This window comes from Panthera pardus, unplaced genomic scaffold (assembly GCF_024362965.1).
Source record: "Panthera pardus isolate Hobbes unplaced genomic scaffold, ASM2436296v1 HiC_scaffold_12, whole genome shotgun sequence".
Lineage (NCBI taxonomy): Eukaryota > Metazoa > Chordata > Mammalia > Carnivora > Felidae > Panthera > Panthera pardus.
This window is the reverse complement of record NW_026526677.1, coordinates 55,613,639-55,629,318: the sequence shown is the minus strand read 5'-3', so window position 1 is coordinate 55,629,318 and position 15,680 is coordinate 55,613,639. Positions and strand designations below refer to the sequence as shown.

Genomic DNA, 15,680 nt, shown 5'->3' with positions numbered 1-15,680 from the left:
AACATTCACCAAACTTCATACATTTTCATAGAATGAGTAAATTCCAAGCTTAGAATCTCTTCAGAATGAGAACACGGCTCTCTTCCAGGAACAACCCAAAACAAAATCTGGTTTACCTCTCCCCATTTTCTGGATAATCAGATGGTGAAGCGAGATCTTCGGAGTCACGATTAACAGGAGAAAAGAGATTGCTGTTGTTAAGGTTTTTCAAAACCAACTTCTTGATGCTCTTCCTATAAACAGAGACCAAAAAAAAAAAAAAAAAAAAAAGAACTCAGGTGCACATAATCACATCACTGGCATTACCTTAAAAACCAGAGTCAAAAAGAGCACCCTCATTCAGCTCTTACATAAATAACAATGGCCAAAGAGGTTCAATTCACAGTCTTTAATATATAACCAGGACTTAAGGTCTCAAATATATTATACTCTGCTGTTTGGAAGAATATGCTAAGCACATTCAAAACAAAGTGGGGAATCCCCTTTGAAAACAGTCATCCTTCACTGAATCCTGAACACTTTATCCAGACACTTAGATAACCCATCATAGTATGTCTCATGTTTTGAGTAATTCTCTATATGTCTTCTCTTTAAACATTTTCTTCCTTTTTTGACAGTCAGGATTTATGACTGTCTCTTCATAGAACTTGGCATGCTGTCTTGAAGAAACAGAAAGGAGGTATTTGCTGACTAAATAAGATTTCTTTTAAAGTTGACAAGAAATAGGAGTAAAAACCCCTGATATTCAAATAATCACAAAATTTCAAATTTGCGTACAGAAGGTTTACTTAAGGCAAGAACGTCTGTGGTATATAAGCTTCAAACAAAGAACCATATGAAGAGATATTAATCAATCTTCACTTAAAAACTCACTGGATTAACTAATATGCTACACTCCCTCTTAAAAATAACAAACTGCAGGGGCGCCTGGTGGTTCAGTTGGTTAAGCTCTAGACTCTTGATTTCAGCTCAGGTCATGATCTCACAGTTCGTGAGTTCCAGCCCCACGTCAGGCTCTGTGCTGACAGTGTGGAGCCTTCTTGGGACTCACTCTCTCCTTCTCTCTCTGGCCCTCTTCCACTCTCTCTCCCAAATAAATAAACTGAAAAAAATAAAAATAAAAATACAAGTTGCAAGCAGTATATAAATAGCACTCATCTATTTATTTCTAATCTCAACAACTGAGTTATATGGTAACAACTGTCAGCAGCATTTGTTCTAAATGCGTGTATGCTATAATCCTTATTATAATGGTGTCATTAAATATGTATTAAATAAGCCAATGAAATAGGCACTTGACAATAAAGAATTGTTATTTCCATGAAAGTTAAAACTTGCCTTCCTATTAATGGGTAACACAAACCAATCCTCCTAGAGAGACAATCAGAAAAGCTAGAGCTCTTTACAGGCATGGAAAGCTAACAAGATAGTAAAAAAGGACTGAACCAGCACCTGGAGGGACACTGGCACAGAGAGGTGTTATTATAACGGTGTCTGTTATTTACGATTGCTTTTCTCCTGGAGACTTTTCTTCTCTAAAATTTTGCTTTTTGATTTTAAGCGATTTCTACACCCCACATGGGGCTCAAACTCACAACCCTGAGATTAAGAGTTACATGCTCTTTCCAACTGAGCCAGCCAGGAGCCCCTCCTTGGGACTTCTCTGATTCCAAGGGGAAGGTTAAGAGGTTGATGGTGTGCCTGACAGTTTTGAGGGACTAGAGAGATAGAGACTGGAGTCTGGAGCCACCAGGAGGTTAGGGGCACTAGTGAATGCCACTTATTCTGTGTTGGGACCTGGAAAGTCTTTACCTCTGGAGTTAAGAGAGAACTAAAAGTAAAAAGTATAAATCACAAGTTCAGTTCTGACTCATCTCAATAAGCACTTGTCATAAAAAAGCAAAAATTCTCTGTAAGTCAGTATCATTATCTTTTTTTTTTTTTTTTTTTTTAAATTTTTTTTTTTAACGTTTATTTATTTTTGAGACAGAGAGAGACAGAGCATGAACAGGGGAGGGGCAGAGAGAGGGAGACACAGAATCTGAAACAGGCTCCAGGCTCTGAGCTGTCAGCACAGAGCCCGATGCGGGGCTCGAACTCACGGACCGTGAGATCATGACTTGAGCCGAAGTCGGACGCTTAACCGACCGAGCCACCCAGGCGCCCCAGTATCATTATCTTTTAACTCTAATTATTGCCTTAAGCAGTTGTGAAAATGACAGACATAAAATAATTTTTAAAAAAGACACAAAAGGAGACAAGATATTTCTTCAAAGAAGATGAATGGCCAATAAGCAAATAAGATGTTCAACATTACTAGTTATAAAGGAAATGCAAATTATAAGCACAAAATACCACTTCACACCCAGTAGAATGGTTATTATACACACACAAACAGAAAATACTAAGTGCTGACAAGCAAATGGAGAACATGAAAACATGCATTGCTGCTAAGAATGTAAAATGGTGTAGGTACTGTAGAAAACAGTTTGACAGTTCCTCAAAAGGTTAAATACAGAATGACCAAACAATTCCAATCCTAGATATACACCCCAAATAACTGAAAACAGATACTTGTACACCAATGTTCATAACAGCACTATTCACATAGCTAAAGTGTGGAATAACCCAAACATCGAACAACAGATGAATGGATAAACAAAATGTGGCATATCCATACAACAGAATATTCAGCCTTAAAGCTTCAATGAAGCTTTGATACATGCTACAATATTATGAATATTAAAAACATTAAGCCAAGTAAAACAATCCAGACATGAAAAAAAAATACTGTAGGAATCCCCTTATATAAGTATCTAAAATAGGCTAATTCATACAGACAGAAAGTAATACAGAGGTTAAAAGGGACTGAAAGGAGGAGGAGATACAGAATTATTGCATAACAGGTGCATTTTTCCTGTTTGGGATGATGAAAAAGTTCTAGAAATGGTTGTGATGGTTACACAATACTGTGAATGTACTTAATGCCACTGAATTGTACACTTAACATAAAATTTATCATTTTAACCATTTTTATTTATACTTTACAACAAGAATTATTAAGTAAAAAAAATAAGTAAAACACAAGTGATTCAGATGTACATTTGTAAACCCTGTTAAGTATTAAAATGGATAAATTTAGGGAACTGTAGATGTGTTCATTTTTTGTGATATTGGAAGTTAAGGAAATAAAGTAACCAAACTAAAAAAAAAAAAAAAAAAAAAAAAAAAAAGGAAAAAAGGAAAAATCAGTATGAATATTGAAGACCCAAATGATTAGCAAGCTTAGCCTAATTTAAGACCATACCCCAACAACTATCTTTTCTCTTTTTTTTTTAAAATTTATTTATTTATTTTGAGAGAGATTGTGTGTGGGAGGGGCAGAGAGAGAGACAGAGAGAAAATCCCAAGTAGACTCCACACTGTCAGCACAAAGCCCGATGCAAGGCTCAAACCCATGAACCATGAGACAATGACCCGAGGTGAAATCAAGAAGCAGACGCTTAACCAACTGAACCACCCAGATGCTCCTATAGTTTTGTCAAATACACATGGAATATTAAAAAAACTAGCCATATGTTGGGATCATAAAAGCAAGCCACAAATTTCAGAGAATCAAAATCACCTGGAGTACCTTTTTTGAACATAAACTAGAAATCACTAACAAAACAATCGCTTAAAAGTCTCCATGTTAAGAATTCATACTCATATAATCCAAGGCTCAAAATACCTCCCCCATGAAACTTAGAAGCATTTGATTCGTATGTAATTATTACCTGGATGATAAAGAGTACTCCATATCAAAACTTAGAGAACACAAATATAGCTGAACTAAAAGGAAATTTATATCTTTAAATACATGTATTTGGAAAGAAGAAAAGCTGAAAATCAAAAAACTAAGCGTCTATTTGTAAAAAGGACAGGAAATTAAATACCAAAAAAAAGGGGGGAGGAAGAAAGGAAGGAACTGAAGACAAAATGAAAGTAAACATTAGTGAAAATATAAATAAAAGTTTATAAAATAGAAAACAATCACAGAATCGGGAGCATCAATAAAAGTCAGAAGTTAGTTCTTTGAAATCAGTAAAATTGGTAGATCCATGACCAGACTGAGAACACACACACACACACACACACACACACACACACACACACATACAAATCTTTGTCAGAAATGAAAATGGGGATATCCCCATAGATTCGACTGAAATGAAGAAGATAGTAAGGATACTTTTTAACAACTTTATGCCAATGAATTTAACATTTTAGTTGAAATGAACAAACGTTATAAAAACATAACTTGCCAAAGGTGACTCAAAAAATAAAAAAGCTCAATACCCTATTAACTTTTATATAAGTTAATAATTAAGAAAAAAACCAAAACCAAGCCTTACTACAAAAAAAACTTCAGGCCCATATACCTTCACTAGTGCTCTATATTTAATATAAACAAAACCCAAAAAGGTCTATCTTACATAAACTTGTCCAGACAACAGAAGGAGGAAATACTCTCCAATTTGTTTAAAAGGTCAGCAAAAACTTTATACTAAAATTAGGTAAGAGGGGCACCCAAGTGGCTCAGTCAGTTAAGCGTCTGACTTTGGCTCAGGTCATGATCTCCTGGTTTGCGTTAGGCTCTGTGCTGAGAGGCTGGAGCCTGCTTCGGATTCGGTTTCTCCCTCTCTCTCTGCCCCTCCCCTACTTGTTCTCGTTCTCTCTCTCGTTCTCTCTCTCTCTCTCTCAGAAATAAATAAAAACATTTGAAAAAAAAACATGTAGGAAAGGAAAATTCAAGCCAATCTAAGTCATTAACACAGATGGCAAGAAATCCTGGACAAAATTTTACACAGTGAATCCTAATAAGCAAAGAAATTATCAAACACTATCAGAGCCTATGTGCAAAGAACTTCTCCTGAACACCCCGCTTTTGCTGGCCAAGATGGGACAACTTGACAATCATAAAAAAACACCAGCTACAGCAGACTGAAACACAGCAACCAGGGTGGGGAGACTGATTAAATATTTCACATGAAGAACATACTTTCAACTAGAAGATAAGGAACCAAACATAAAACATAAAAACAGTGCCAGGCAAAAGTGAAGAGGACTGAGACCAGAAATATGAAGTTAGGTACAAAGAACAGAGTATAGCAAAACTAATTTGGGAAAGCAAAACTATGTGACTTCAAAGACTAAGTTTATTTCAACAATGAAATACTTCATAAGTAAAAACAAATGACAGATTCATGTATATTCTGCCACAGTTAAGTCACTGCTCTCAACTGGCTTATAGGAATATAGCTAGAAAGGTATGTAGTAATAAAATTGATTTTTTTAAAAGATTTATGTTTTTAATTAAAAAATTTTTTTTTAACATTTATTCATTTTTGAGAGAGAGGGAGAGAGGGAGGGAGGGAGGGAGGGAGAGAGAGAGAGAGAGAGAGAGAGCGAGCGCGGCACAAATGGGGCATGGGCAGAGACAGAGGGAGACACAGAATCAGAAGCAGGTTCCAGGCTCTGAGTTGTCAGCACAGAGCCCAATGCAGGGGCTTGAACCCATGAACCTTGAGTTCACAAGCTGAGCTGAAATTAGACGCTCAACCAACGGAGCCACCCAAGCATTCCTTTCTTTTTTTTCTTTTTTGAGAGAGAGTGCACACATGCACAAGCTGGGGAGGGGCACAGAGAGGAGGACAGAGGGTCTGAACCGGGCTCCATGCTGGCAGCAGAGAGCCATATGTGGAGCTCAAACTCACTAATGGTGAGATCATGACTTGAGCCAAAGTCAGCTGCTTAACTGACTGAGCCACCCAGGCACCCCAAAATTGACTTTCATACATTGAACTTGTATCCCACAAACCTTGCCACATTTATTAGTTCATAGCTAACGTACAGTAAACTCCACATACTAAATTGTACAATTTGATAAGTTTTGACATCTGTGTACACCAGAGAAACCATTATCATAATCCAGAAAAACACAGTCACCATACCCAAAAGTTTCCTTGTACTCCTTGTAATCTCTCCTTCCTACCATCGCCATAACGACGACTTGCATCTTCTAGTATTTTATGTAAATGGAGGGGGGAAAAAAACCCTGATTTGGCAAATACAGGATAGAATACCATTAATTCAAGTAAGTTATGTTTAAAACAAATATTCAAAATAATACTGGAAAATAAAACTCTTATCTAGGGGTGCCTAGGTGTCTCAATCGGTTAAGCGTCCAACTTCGGTTCAGGTCATGATCTCACAGTTAGTGGGTTTGAGTCCCACGTTGGGCTCTGTGCTGACAGCTTGGAGCCTGGAGCCTGCTTCAGATTCTGTGTCTCCCTCTCTCTTTGCCCATCCCCCACTTGCGCTCTCTCTTTCTCTCTCAAAATAATAAACAAACATTAAAAAAAATTAAGCAAAACTGTTACTTGAAAAAACAAACAAACATAGGCATATTTAAACCAGAAACACAGCAAAATATTCCCTCTGACAGTCCTCCCTAACCCTCTTCAGTTTATTTATTTTTAACGTACTCTCTATGCCCAACATGGGGCTCGAACTCACAACCTGGAGATCAAGAGTTCTATGCTCCACCAAGTCAGCCAGGTGCCCCTCCATCCTCAATTTAAATAACACATCTTCAGAGCAGCTTTCTTTCATCATGCTATTAGTCTCTCCTACAGTGGCAATCTCTGCTTCTTTCTGTCATTTGTCTCACTTGTGATTACTGTCAACATCTCTCTCCCCTCACAGATTATGAATTGGGTGACAGAGGAATGAATTTTGTTCTTAGTTGCATTCCCAGTGCCCATCACACTTGGCATTTAGTAGTTACTTGATATATGTTTGTTGAATGAAGGAACGTACACGTGAATTAAAGAATATTTTCAGAGCGCCTGGGTGGCTCAGTCAGTTAAGTGTCTGACTTCGTCTCAGGTCATGATCTCGCGGTTACTAGGTTTGAGCCCTGCATCAGACTCTGTGCTGACAGCTCAGAGCCTGGAGCCTGCTTTGGATTCTGTGTCTCCCTCTCTCTCTGCCCCTCCCCAGCTCACGCACGTGTGCGCTCTCTCTCTCTCTCTCTGAAAAATAAACATTAAAAAAAAAAATTTTTTTAAAGAGTATTTTCAAATTTTTGTCACTCAGAATAAATATAATTACTGGCTTGCTCTATAGTAAATTCCTCTGACTAGAATGAAAAGGCAAAAGGAAAAAGATGTGGCACTGAAAAGGTTCTCACACCGTTAATCTATCAAATTCATCTTTCAGAGCAGAGTGCTGTTCTAGTGGCGGCCATACTTATAAAGTCCTTCATTAATCTTTTACCATCTGTGGTATTATATGGCAACTGTTTACAGAGTTATAAAGTGGTAGCCCAAGGTTTGGTTTAGGAAGTGAACAGTAGCATCTGCCATTTCCTTTAGATAGTTAAATACAGTTAATACTACATTCTAGATTCTAACAACTCAATCATGGAAAGCTGACAGTATAAACTAGAAAGACCTTTATGATCTCCATCCCCTTATTCCTTGGCTTAGAATATTTCCACCTCTAAGACCCTTCCCCATAACTGGCATAAGAGTGAAGTTGTGGGATTCTATGCTATTATTTAGCTCCCTTTATGCCTAAGATGCATTCAGATGTTCAACATTCATTGATTACTTACTAAGTAACAAGAACTATTTCAGGCACTTTAAATGACAGAACAAAACAAGGGTACCTACTTATATAGAACTCATGTTCTAGAGCGAGAGAACAGAAAGAAAACTAAAAATAAATTACATATTAGAAGGTATGAGAAAGAAAGAAAAAGACGGATGAGAAGAATGTGGGGGGAATGCTGACAAGAGAAAAGATGAGTGCGATTTTCAATAGACTGGTCAAAGTAATCTTCATTGAGGGGACATGTGACTAAACACTGAGGGTTAACTATAAGGATTTATCGGAAGAAGTGTTTCAGTGCAAAAAGAACAAGCAGGGCAAAGATTGAAAGGCAACACATGGCTTTTCTGTCCTAACAGTGGCAAGGAGGCAGTAAATTAGAGTGGAGTAGACAACGGAGAGTAGTAGTAGTCGCATTCATACAGGTAATGGAAGGTCAGATCTTACAGTACCTTACACAGCATTGCACAGAATTTGGCTTTTACTCTGAGTAAAAAATCAATCACCACACAGTTTTGAAGAGAAGAGTGACATGATATGACTTAACACTTCAAATAGCTCTCTAGCTACATTCAGAATAGAATGCAGGAGGGTAAGGGTAAAAGCTGAAAGATCAGGAGAATATTGTAATAATTCAGTGAAGAGATGATGATGGCTTGGATCAGGGTAGTAGAGTGGTAGTAGAGTGGTTAATAATTGGTCAGATGCTGGGTAATCTTTGTAGGTACAACAAAGAAGATTTGCTGATGGTTTAGATGTGGGACATATGAAAGAAGTAAAGGATTCCAAAGTCTCTGGCCTGAGCAGCTAGGACAGAAATGCAATTATCTGATAGAAGTTTGGATGTAACAGGTTTGAGGTGGAAGATGAGGAATTCAGTGTTGTAAACGTTAATTTTGAAATAAATATCTTTTAGACATCCAAGTGGAGATGTTGAGTAGGGCTGGATATAAAAATCCGGAGTTTGGGAGAGAGGTCGGGAGTGGAGATAGAAGTTTGGGAATCATCAGACTATAAATGACATACAAAGCTATGAAACTAAATTAAATCACTCTGAGACAGTAAAGAAAATGTGATCAAGAACTGAGCTCAGGGGCATCCCAATTTTAAGAGGTTGAGTAGAGGAGGAACCAGCCAAGGAGACAGAGGGCAACCAGTATAGTAGGAAGAAAACTAGGCAAGTGTGGGGTTCCGGAAGTCAATTAAAGAATCAAGGAAGGAGGGTCCCTGGGTGGCTCAGTCAGTTAGGCACCTGACTTCAGCTCAGGTCATGATCTCATGGTTTGTGAGCACAAGCCCCACATGGGGGGAGCACCAGCCTCGCCTCTCTCTCTGTCTCTCTCTGCCCCTCACTCACTTGTGCCCTCTCTCTCTCTCAAAAAAAAAAAAAAAAAACAACAAAGGAAGGAGAGATGAATCGTGTAAAATATTTCTAATACATTAAGACAGTTGAGAGCAGTAACATAGAAGTGGGAGCCAAGAAGGGGATATGGGTGGTATTACCAGCAAAATGTGTACCTTCCCACCCTAATCTTTTCCATGCCAAACAAATTGCTAAATGCTGACACATAAACATGAATCATACACAGTCCCTGCCTTCAAAATAATCCAATGATATGCTAAGAACTGTATGAAAATGGACTTTCCATCTTTTCTGAAGCAGTAGCCCACCATATTTTTAAGGAAAGAGTAATTTTTTTTAACTTAGTAACATTCATAAAGAGCTGCACGTGATGAATTTCCACTTTTTCTCCACAGCTTAAAAAAAAAAAAAAGGCCAAAAACACACTCTTCTGATTAAAGTACTTGCTGTTAAAAAAGCATCTGTAGGGGCCCCTGGGTGGCTCAGTCGGTTAAGCGTCCGACTTCGGCTCAGGTCACGATCTCGCGGTATGTGAGTTCAAGCCCCGCGTCGGGCTCTGTGCTGACTGCTCAGAGCCTGGAGCCTGTTTCAGATTCTGTGTCTCCCTCTCTCTCTGACCCTCCCCCGTTCGTGCTCTGTCTCTCTCTGTCTCAAAAATAAATAAACGGTAAAAAAAAAAAATTAAAAAAAAAAAAAAAAAAAAAAAAAAAAGCATCTGTAGGGGCACCTGGGTGGCTCAGCCAGTTAAACAGCTGACTTGAGATCTCGCAGTTCGTGGGATCAAGCCCTATGTGGGGCTCTGCACTGGCAGCGTAGAGCCTGCTTGGGATTCTCTCTCTCTGCCCCTCCTCTGTCTCTCTCTAAATAAATAAACTTAAAAAACAAAAACAAAAAACAAAACAAAACCTGTGTAGAAGCACCTGGCTGGCTCTGTCAGAGAAACATGCGACTCTTGAACTCGGGGTCATGAGTTAAGGCCCATGTGGGGTGTAGATATTACTTAAATAAATAAAATTAAAAAAAAAAAAAAAAAAAGCCAGAGTATGCATCTGTTTGTCCAACTATGTATCTAGAAAAATAATGCAGAAATGAAATGCTCTGAAATTACATTTCCAAATGTTAACTACTGGTAACAATTTGCTATGTATTTTTCATTTTATTTCCATGTTCATGTTAGCACTCTAGGGCATATTTGCTCTACTGCATAATTTAAATCTAATTTTAAATGTTTACCAACAGCTCTTCTACATACTTTGTGTATTTTTTCCTATGTAATTATTATTGGTTCAATACCTGTATGTACGGAAATATAAAAATATGTAGAGAGCTTCTTCTTAATTGGTTTGGCCAATTTAAGTTTTAAGAAAAAAGTACCTTCTGATTAAAAATAAAATTATGCAAGGACTAAATTCTCAAAACAAAAAAACATGCATATGTAAAACTAGAAGCATATTAATCTAAATATTTTTATGTTAACCATGGTCACCCTTAGGAATGATCAGGTCACTTTTATTATCTGTAATGTTCTCTATTTTTCAAATTAAAAACAAAAACCTAAACACAACATTTCTATTACATTCAGGTAAATAATTATATATTATTTTGTACTTAGTTTAAATTAATATTCACACTTAATTTATGCTGACAAAAGTAAACTCACTTAGGCATGAATGCTCCATTGGCTAAGGATGGCTCATCATCATCCAGCCCATCAAACAGATGGGACTTCGCTGTGCCTGTTGTCTGTAAAGCCTTTGGTCGAACTCTGGTGGCAGGACGGGGTGTTAGTTTATAATGAGTGGGTGTAGTGAGAGCCTTCTGGGCTGCTGGATTTGTTGGTTTCAATCTCTGAAAAACAAAACCATCAAGGACAGTTCTAGTTTAATTCAAAGGCATTGTTTTGGCCTTAAAAAACCTGTAAGAATAGAGTTCAAATCTCCTATCTGCCAGTCACCCAACTAGATACCTCTGTTTATTTTTCAACTAAACCAAAAATGTCACACTTCAAAATAAACTGAGATGTGCCCATGAATTGCTATTCAACTTCCACGCAATCCAAATCACTCTGAAAAAATAATAGCTTTCATTTATTCATCATTTAGTAAACACTGCTAATTGCCATGAGTCAAACACTAAGCACTCACAATAAAAATCACTTCCCCTGACTTTTGAGGAAATTACAAGTTAGTGGAAGAGACACAATTAAATTAAGACTTCAGGGATGCCTGGGTGGCTCAATTGGTTAAGCGTCTGACCTAAGCTCAGGGCATAATCTCGCAGTCTGTGAGTCTGAGCCCCGTGCTGAGCCTGTAGCCTGCTTCAGATTCTGTGTCTCCCGCTCTCTCTCTGCCCCTCCCCAGCTTGTGCGCGCACACTCTTTCAAAAACTAAATAAACATTAAATTAAACAAACAAAAAAAACCATTTCAAGTTGATTTCGATGGCACCTTTATTATGCTTCTATAGCATCTTCGGGATGTTTTATATTTGTTTTCCTAAACATTATACATGGGATTATACAACCACTTGAAACAACAATGTCTAACATATAAAACCTGTCACAATTTATTGTTCTCTTTACAGTGTAAACTGTTTGCACCAGTGTGAAACTGTCTGCAACAGTGAACCTTCCTAGATACTTTTTGTGATATTTCATAATTGTGTGCCTTTGCTTGGAATGTCTTGACTTAGACCTACCAACTTCTACATACATACTCAAAAAAAGTTAAATGTGACCTCTTTTGCAAAGCCTTATCAAACTTTAAATACTCTTCTTTAACATAAAATTTACCATTTTAATGCATACAATCCAGTGGGTTTTAGTATATATTTTTTTTTTTTTTAATTTTTTTTTTATTTTTGGGACAGAGAGAGACAGAGCATGAACGGGGGAGGGGCAGAGAGAGAGGGAGACACAGAATCGGAAACAGGCTCCAGGCTCCGAGCCATCAGCCCAGAGCCTGACGCGGGGCTCGAACTCACGGACCCGAGATCGTGACCTGGCTGAAGTCGGACGCCCAACCGACTGCGCCACCCAGGCGCCCCGGTTTTAGTATATTTAATAAGTTGTGCAAGAACCACCAATATCTAAGTCCAAAACATTCCCCTCACCCCAAAAAGAAATGCTGTGCCTCCCGATTCCAGCCCTTAAAACTGAGCAAACATGAATCTATTCTGTCTGTATAAATTTGCCTATTCTAGGCATTTTATATAAATGGAATCATGTGGCCTCTTGTGTCTGGTTTATTTCACCTAGCATGTTTTCAAGGTCCATCCATGTCATACATAGTATGTATCAGTACTTCATTCTTTTTATGACTGAATGATATTCATCATATAGATCTACAACATTTTGTTTATCCATTCATCAGCTGACTGTATATACTATATTGAGCTTGAGTAAATTTAAACACCTTAACAGATCTGATCTTCCTCACTAAATAGCAAGTTCTCAGAGAATAAGTTCTTGCTTTCATTTTGTATCCTCAGTACTGAACGAAGTGACCAGCACATGTTTAGGCCTAAAATTATGCTGCGCCACTAACACACAATGTTCATCTAAGCACAACTTACATTTACACAGCGTGTTAAAAAGCACTTTAAGTTCCTATCTTCTCATTATATCTAGTTACAAGGTTAATTCAAGGGGCGCCTGGGTGGCTCAGTTGGTTGAGTGTCCAACTTCAGCTCAGGTCATGATCTCACAGTCCCTGAGTTCGAGCCCTGCGTCAGGGTCTGTGCTGATGGCTCAGAGCCTGGAGCCTGCTTCAGATTCTGTCTCCCTCTCTCTCTGCCCCTAACCCACTCGTGCTCTGTCTCTCTCTGTCCCCAAAATAAATAAAAACATTTAAAAAAAAAATTAAAAAAAAAACGAAACAAGGTTAATTCAATAGCCAGCTGAGGGAGAAATAAGATGACAGAAATGATTGAAGAGCTATAGACTGATCAACTTACTATAAGTCAGGTATGCATCATCTCATTTAATTCTGAACACTAAACAGTATTACCATTCCCATTTTACAGATGAGGAAACACATTCAGAGGCAAAATAACATGCTCAAGGTCTCATCAGTTGTACATGGTAACACAATGATCAAACAGACCAAAGACTACTTTTAACACCACACCACAGTGAGCAAAAGATTATTTCTTTGACACTAGAGCATAAAAGATTAAGACAAAGTTAACTGCAGAAACCAGGAGAAAAGATATTGATGTGTCACTTAACAGCATTATTTTAGGAAAATCAGCCTCTCTGAGGCTTATGTTTGCTCAACTATAAAATGGGAGTAATAATACATGCCTTAATTCAGAGCTATTGAAAGTCTCAGCCCTCATCTCCACTCCAGTGTTCATTTCACTGCCATGCTGCCCTCCAGATAATAATAATTCCAAACATGATCTTTTGCCCAGAAAAAAGCATAATGTGTCTTAAAAACTTAACTACACCTAGCTTTGCTTAGGCTACATATGTAAGAAATTACATTCTACACAGCTAGTTTCTCCTAACCTGAGAATAAACTTTATAAAAGCATCCTTAAATTTACCTCTTCTTTCTTTTTAGGGTCTGACATGGGATTCCGGAAGAGAGGAGAATCTCCAAAAGGTGAGTATGTTAGACTATTGATATGCTGCTGGAGAACAGCTTGCTGGGCAGCAGAAGCATTGGGATCTGTCAAAGCTTTTTTAAAAAAAGAAAAGAAAAAGCAAGATTATCAGTCCAAGGATCCAATGTATTTATAGCAAGAGAACACAATCGTTTTGGAAACACCTTCAAAACATTCAGACTCACTCAACAGCATTATTGGTGGGAAGCAGAGGAGCAAACTGTGAAGAAAACCAACAATCAAATAAACTAATGGGTCAAAGATATGAAGAGACATTTCATAAGAGATAACACACAAAAATTTTTACTTAAGTGTTCACTGTCAATAATCAATGAAATAAAATTTAAAACAACCCTGAAAAAATATATTATAGCTATGTCATTATCTATCAGTGCCACAGCTGTATAGAGTTACAGTCTTTGACTTCTAGAAACATTACAAATTGGTTTACTCTGTCTAAAAGAAACGGTATGACAGTACATAAAACAAGTACTGTTTTTATGCTTTTTAACCTACTTGTTTCCATCATGGAAATTTAACCCAAGGACTTCATTAAACTAGAAACAAAATAAAGAGATGTTTGTAAGTGATGAATATTATCTGTTATAGTTAAGACTTGGGAATAACCTATGTCCAACATTAACAGCTGTAAAAATCATGACACATCAACATGGTGGGTTAAGTAGTTATTAAAAATAATGACAATGTGTTTCACTGTGGAAATAAGGAAACATCTTTGATTTAATAAGTAAAAATTGCAGAATAACTAAGACTAGAGGAAGAAAGTGGCATATAAAAAATGAAGATAGTTGCTAAGGTGTCCTTATGTTTATTATTTACATTTAATATTCCTATTACATTCAAGTAAATTGAAAGAAAAAGTATCACTCCCATTAATCTAATTTTCTAAGTGTAAAAACATGTCATTAGTCACAGAGAATTGAGGGAACAGACAAGGAATGATAATCTATAATCATACACAGTAAAAACAAAACAAACCCCACAACTATCGGTACTATATCTTGATTGATGAAGAAACTGCTTTACAAAATTAGTATTTTCAAAAATACTGATAAAAAGTCAAATCATACTTAAGTCATCTTAGAGATAAAAATACTTTTTTCCTTTATAAATGTTTAAAATACAGCTAACACCAAAATATATTAGGTAATCCACATTAAAGAAGTGCCACAGACAAAACATTTGGAGAATTTTAGTACTCATAATAGAGGAAAAAACCACAGCAGCAGCAGCAACAACAAATCCAGGACAGCTAAAGCTAAATTGATGAAAAAGGGGTAGATCCACCTTAGTCAAATTAAGCTTTTTTAAAATCAGATTTATCAATTAAATACTAAAACACTGTATACTAATATATCAGTAGAGAATGCAAGTTTGCTCAAGACTGTGAAACCCAGAGGAGATGTCCATTTTAAGAGCATATAATAAATCATCTGTACTGGAAAGTTCCTAAATCCAATTTAAGACCATCAGCAGGGAAAAGATTTAGAAAAGCAGTTTTGGTACACAGTACCACACAATAACAGCACAGTGTTATTCTGTGGACTATTCAAGGAAATTCAAGAAAACCTGGATGTTTTTAAAAGAACTCTAGGGGCGCCTGGGTGGCTCAGTCGGTTAAGCGTCCGACTTCGGCTCAGGTCATGATCTCGCGGTTCGTGAGTTCAAGCCCCGCGTCGGGCTCTGTGCTGACAGCTCAGAGCCTGGAGCCTGTTTCAGATTCTGTGTCTCTCTCTCTCTCTCTCTCTGACCCTCCCCCGTTCATGCTCTGTCTCTGTCTCCAAAATAAATAAATGTTAAAAAAAAAAAAAATTTAAATAAATAAATAAATATATAAATGTTAAAAAAAATTTAAAAGAACTCTAATATTCACTAGTCAAGTTTGGTATTTGACAGCCAATTATCCATTAAAAATAATGTTGACCTGCACCAGCTCATCCCATCATTAACAAGTATAATAGTTCACCCCACCTGGGCTTACTCAAAAGAGTAAGAACTCCTTTAACAAATCTAAACATAATTAGGAAAGTGTGT

At 37.3% G+C, this 15,680-nt stretch overlaps 1 protein-coding gene across 6 annotated transcripts in view; it reads right to left on the bottom strand.

The window, feature by feature from the left end:
• NUP98 (nucleoporin 98 and 96 precursor) overlaps window positions 1–15,680 on the bottom strand; it is a 115,482-nt gene that overhangs the window by 53,991 nt on the left and 45,811 nt on the right. For all 6 annotated transcript variants that reach the window (XM_019449626.2, XM_019449623.2, XM_019449630.2 and 3 more), the window contains 3 exons: window positions 13,566–13,699; window positions 10,680–10,867; window positions 117–233 (listed from right to left, as the gene is read on the bottom strand). In XM_019449626.2, coding sequence (XP_019305171.1) covers window positions 117–233; window positions 10,680–10,867; window positions 13,566–13,699 — 439 coding nt within the window. The remainder of the gene's footprint in view (window positions 1–116; window positions 234–10,679; window positions 10,868–13,565; window positions 13,700–15,680) is intronic.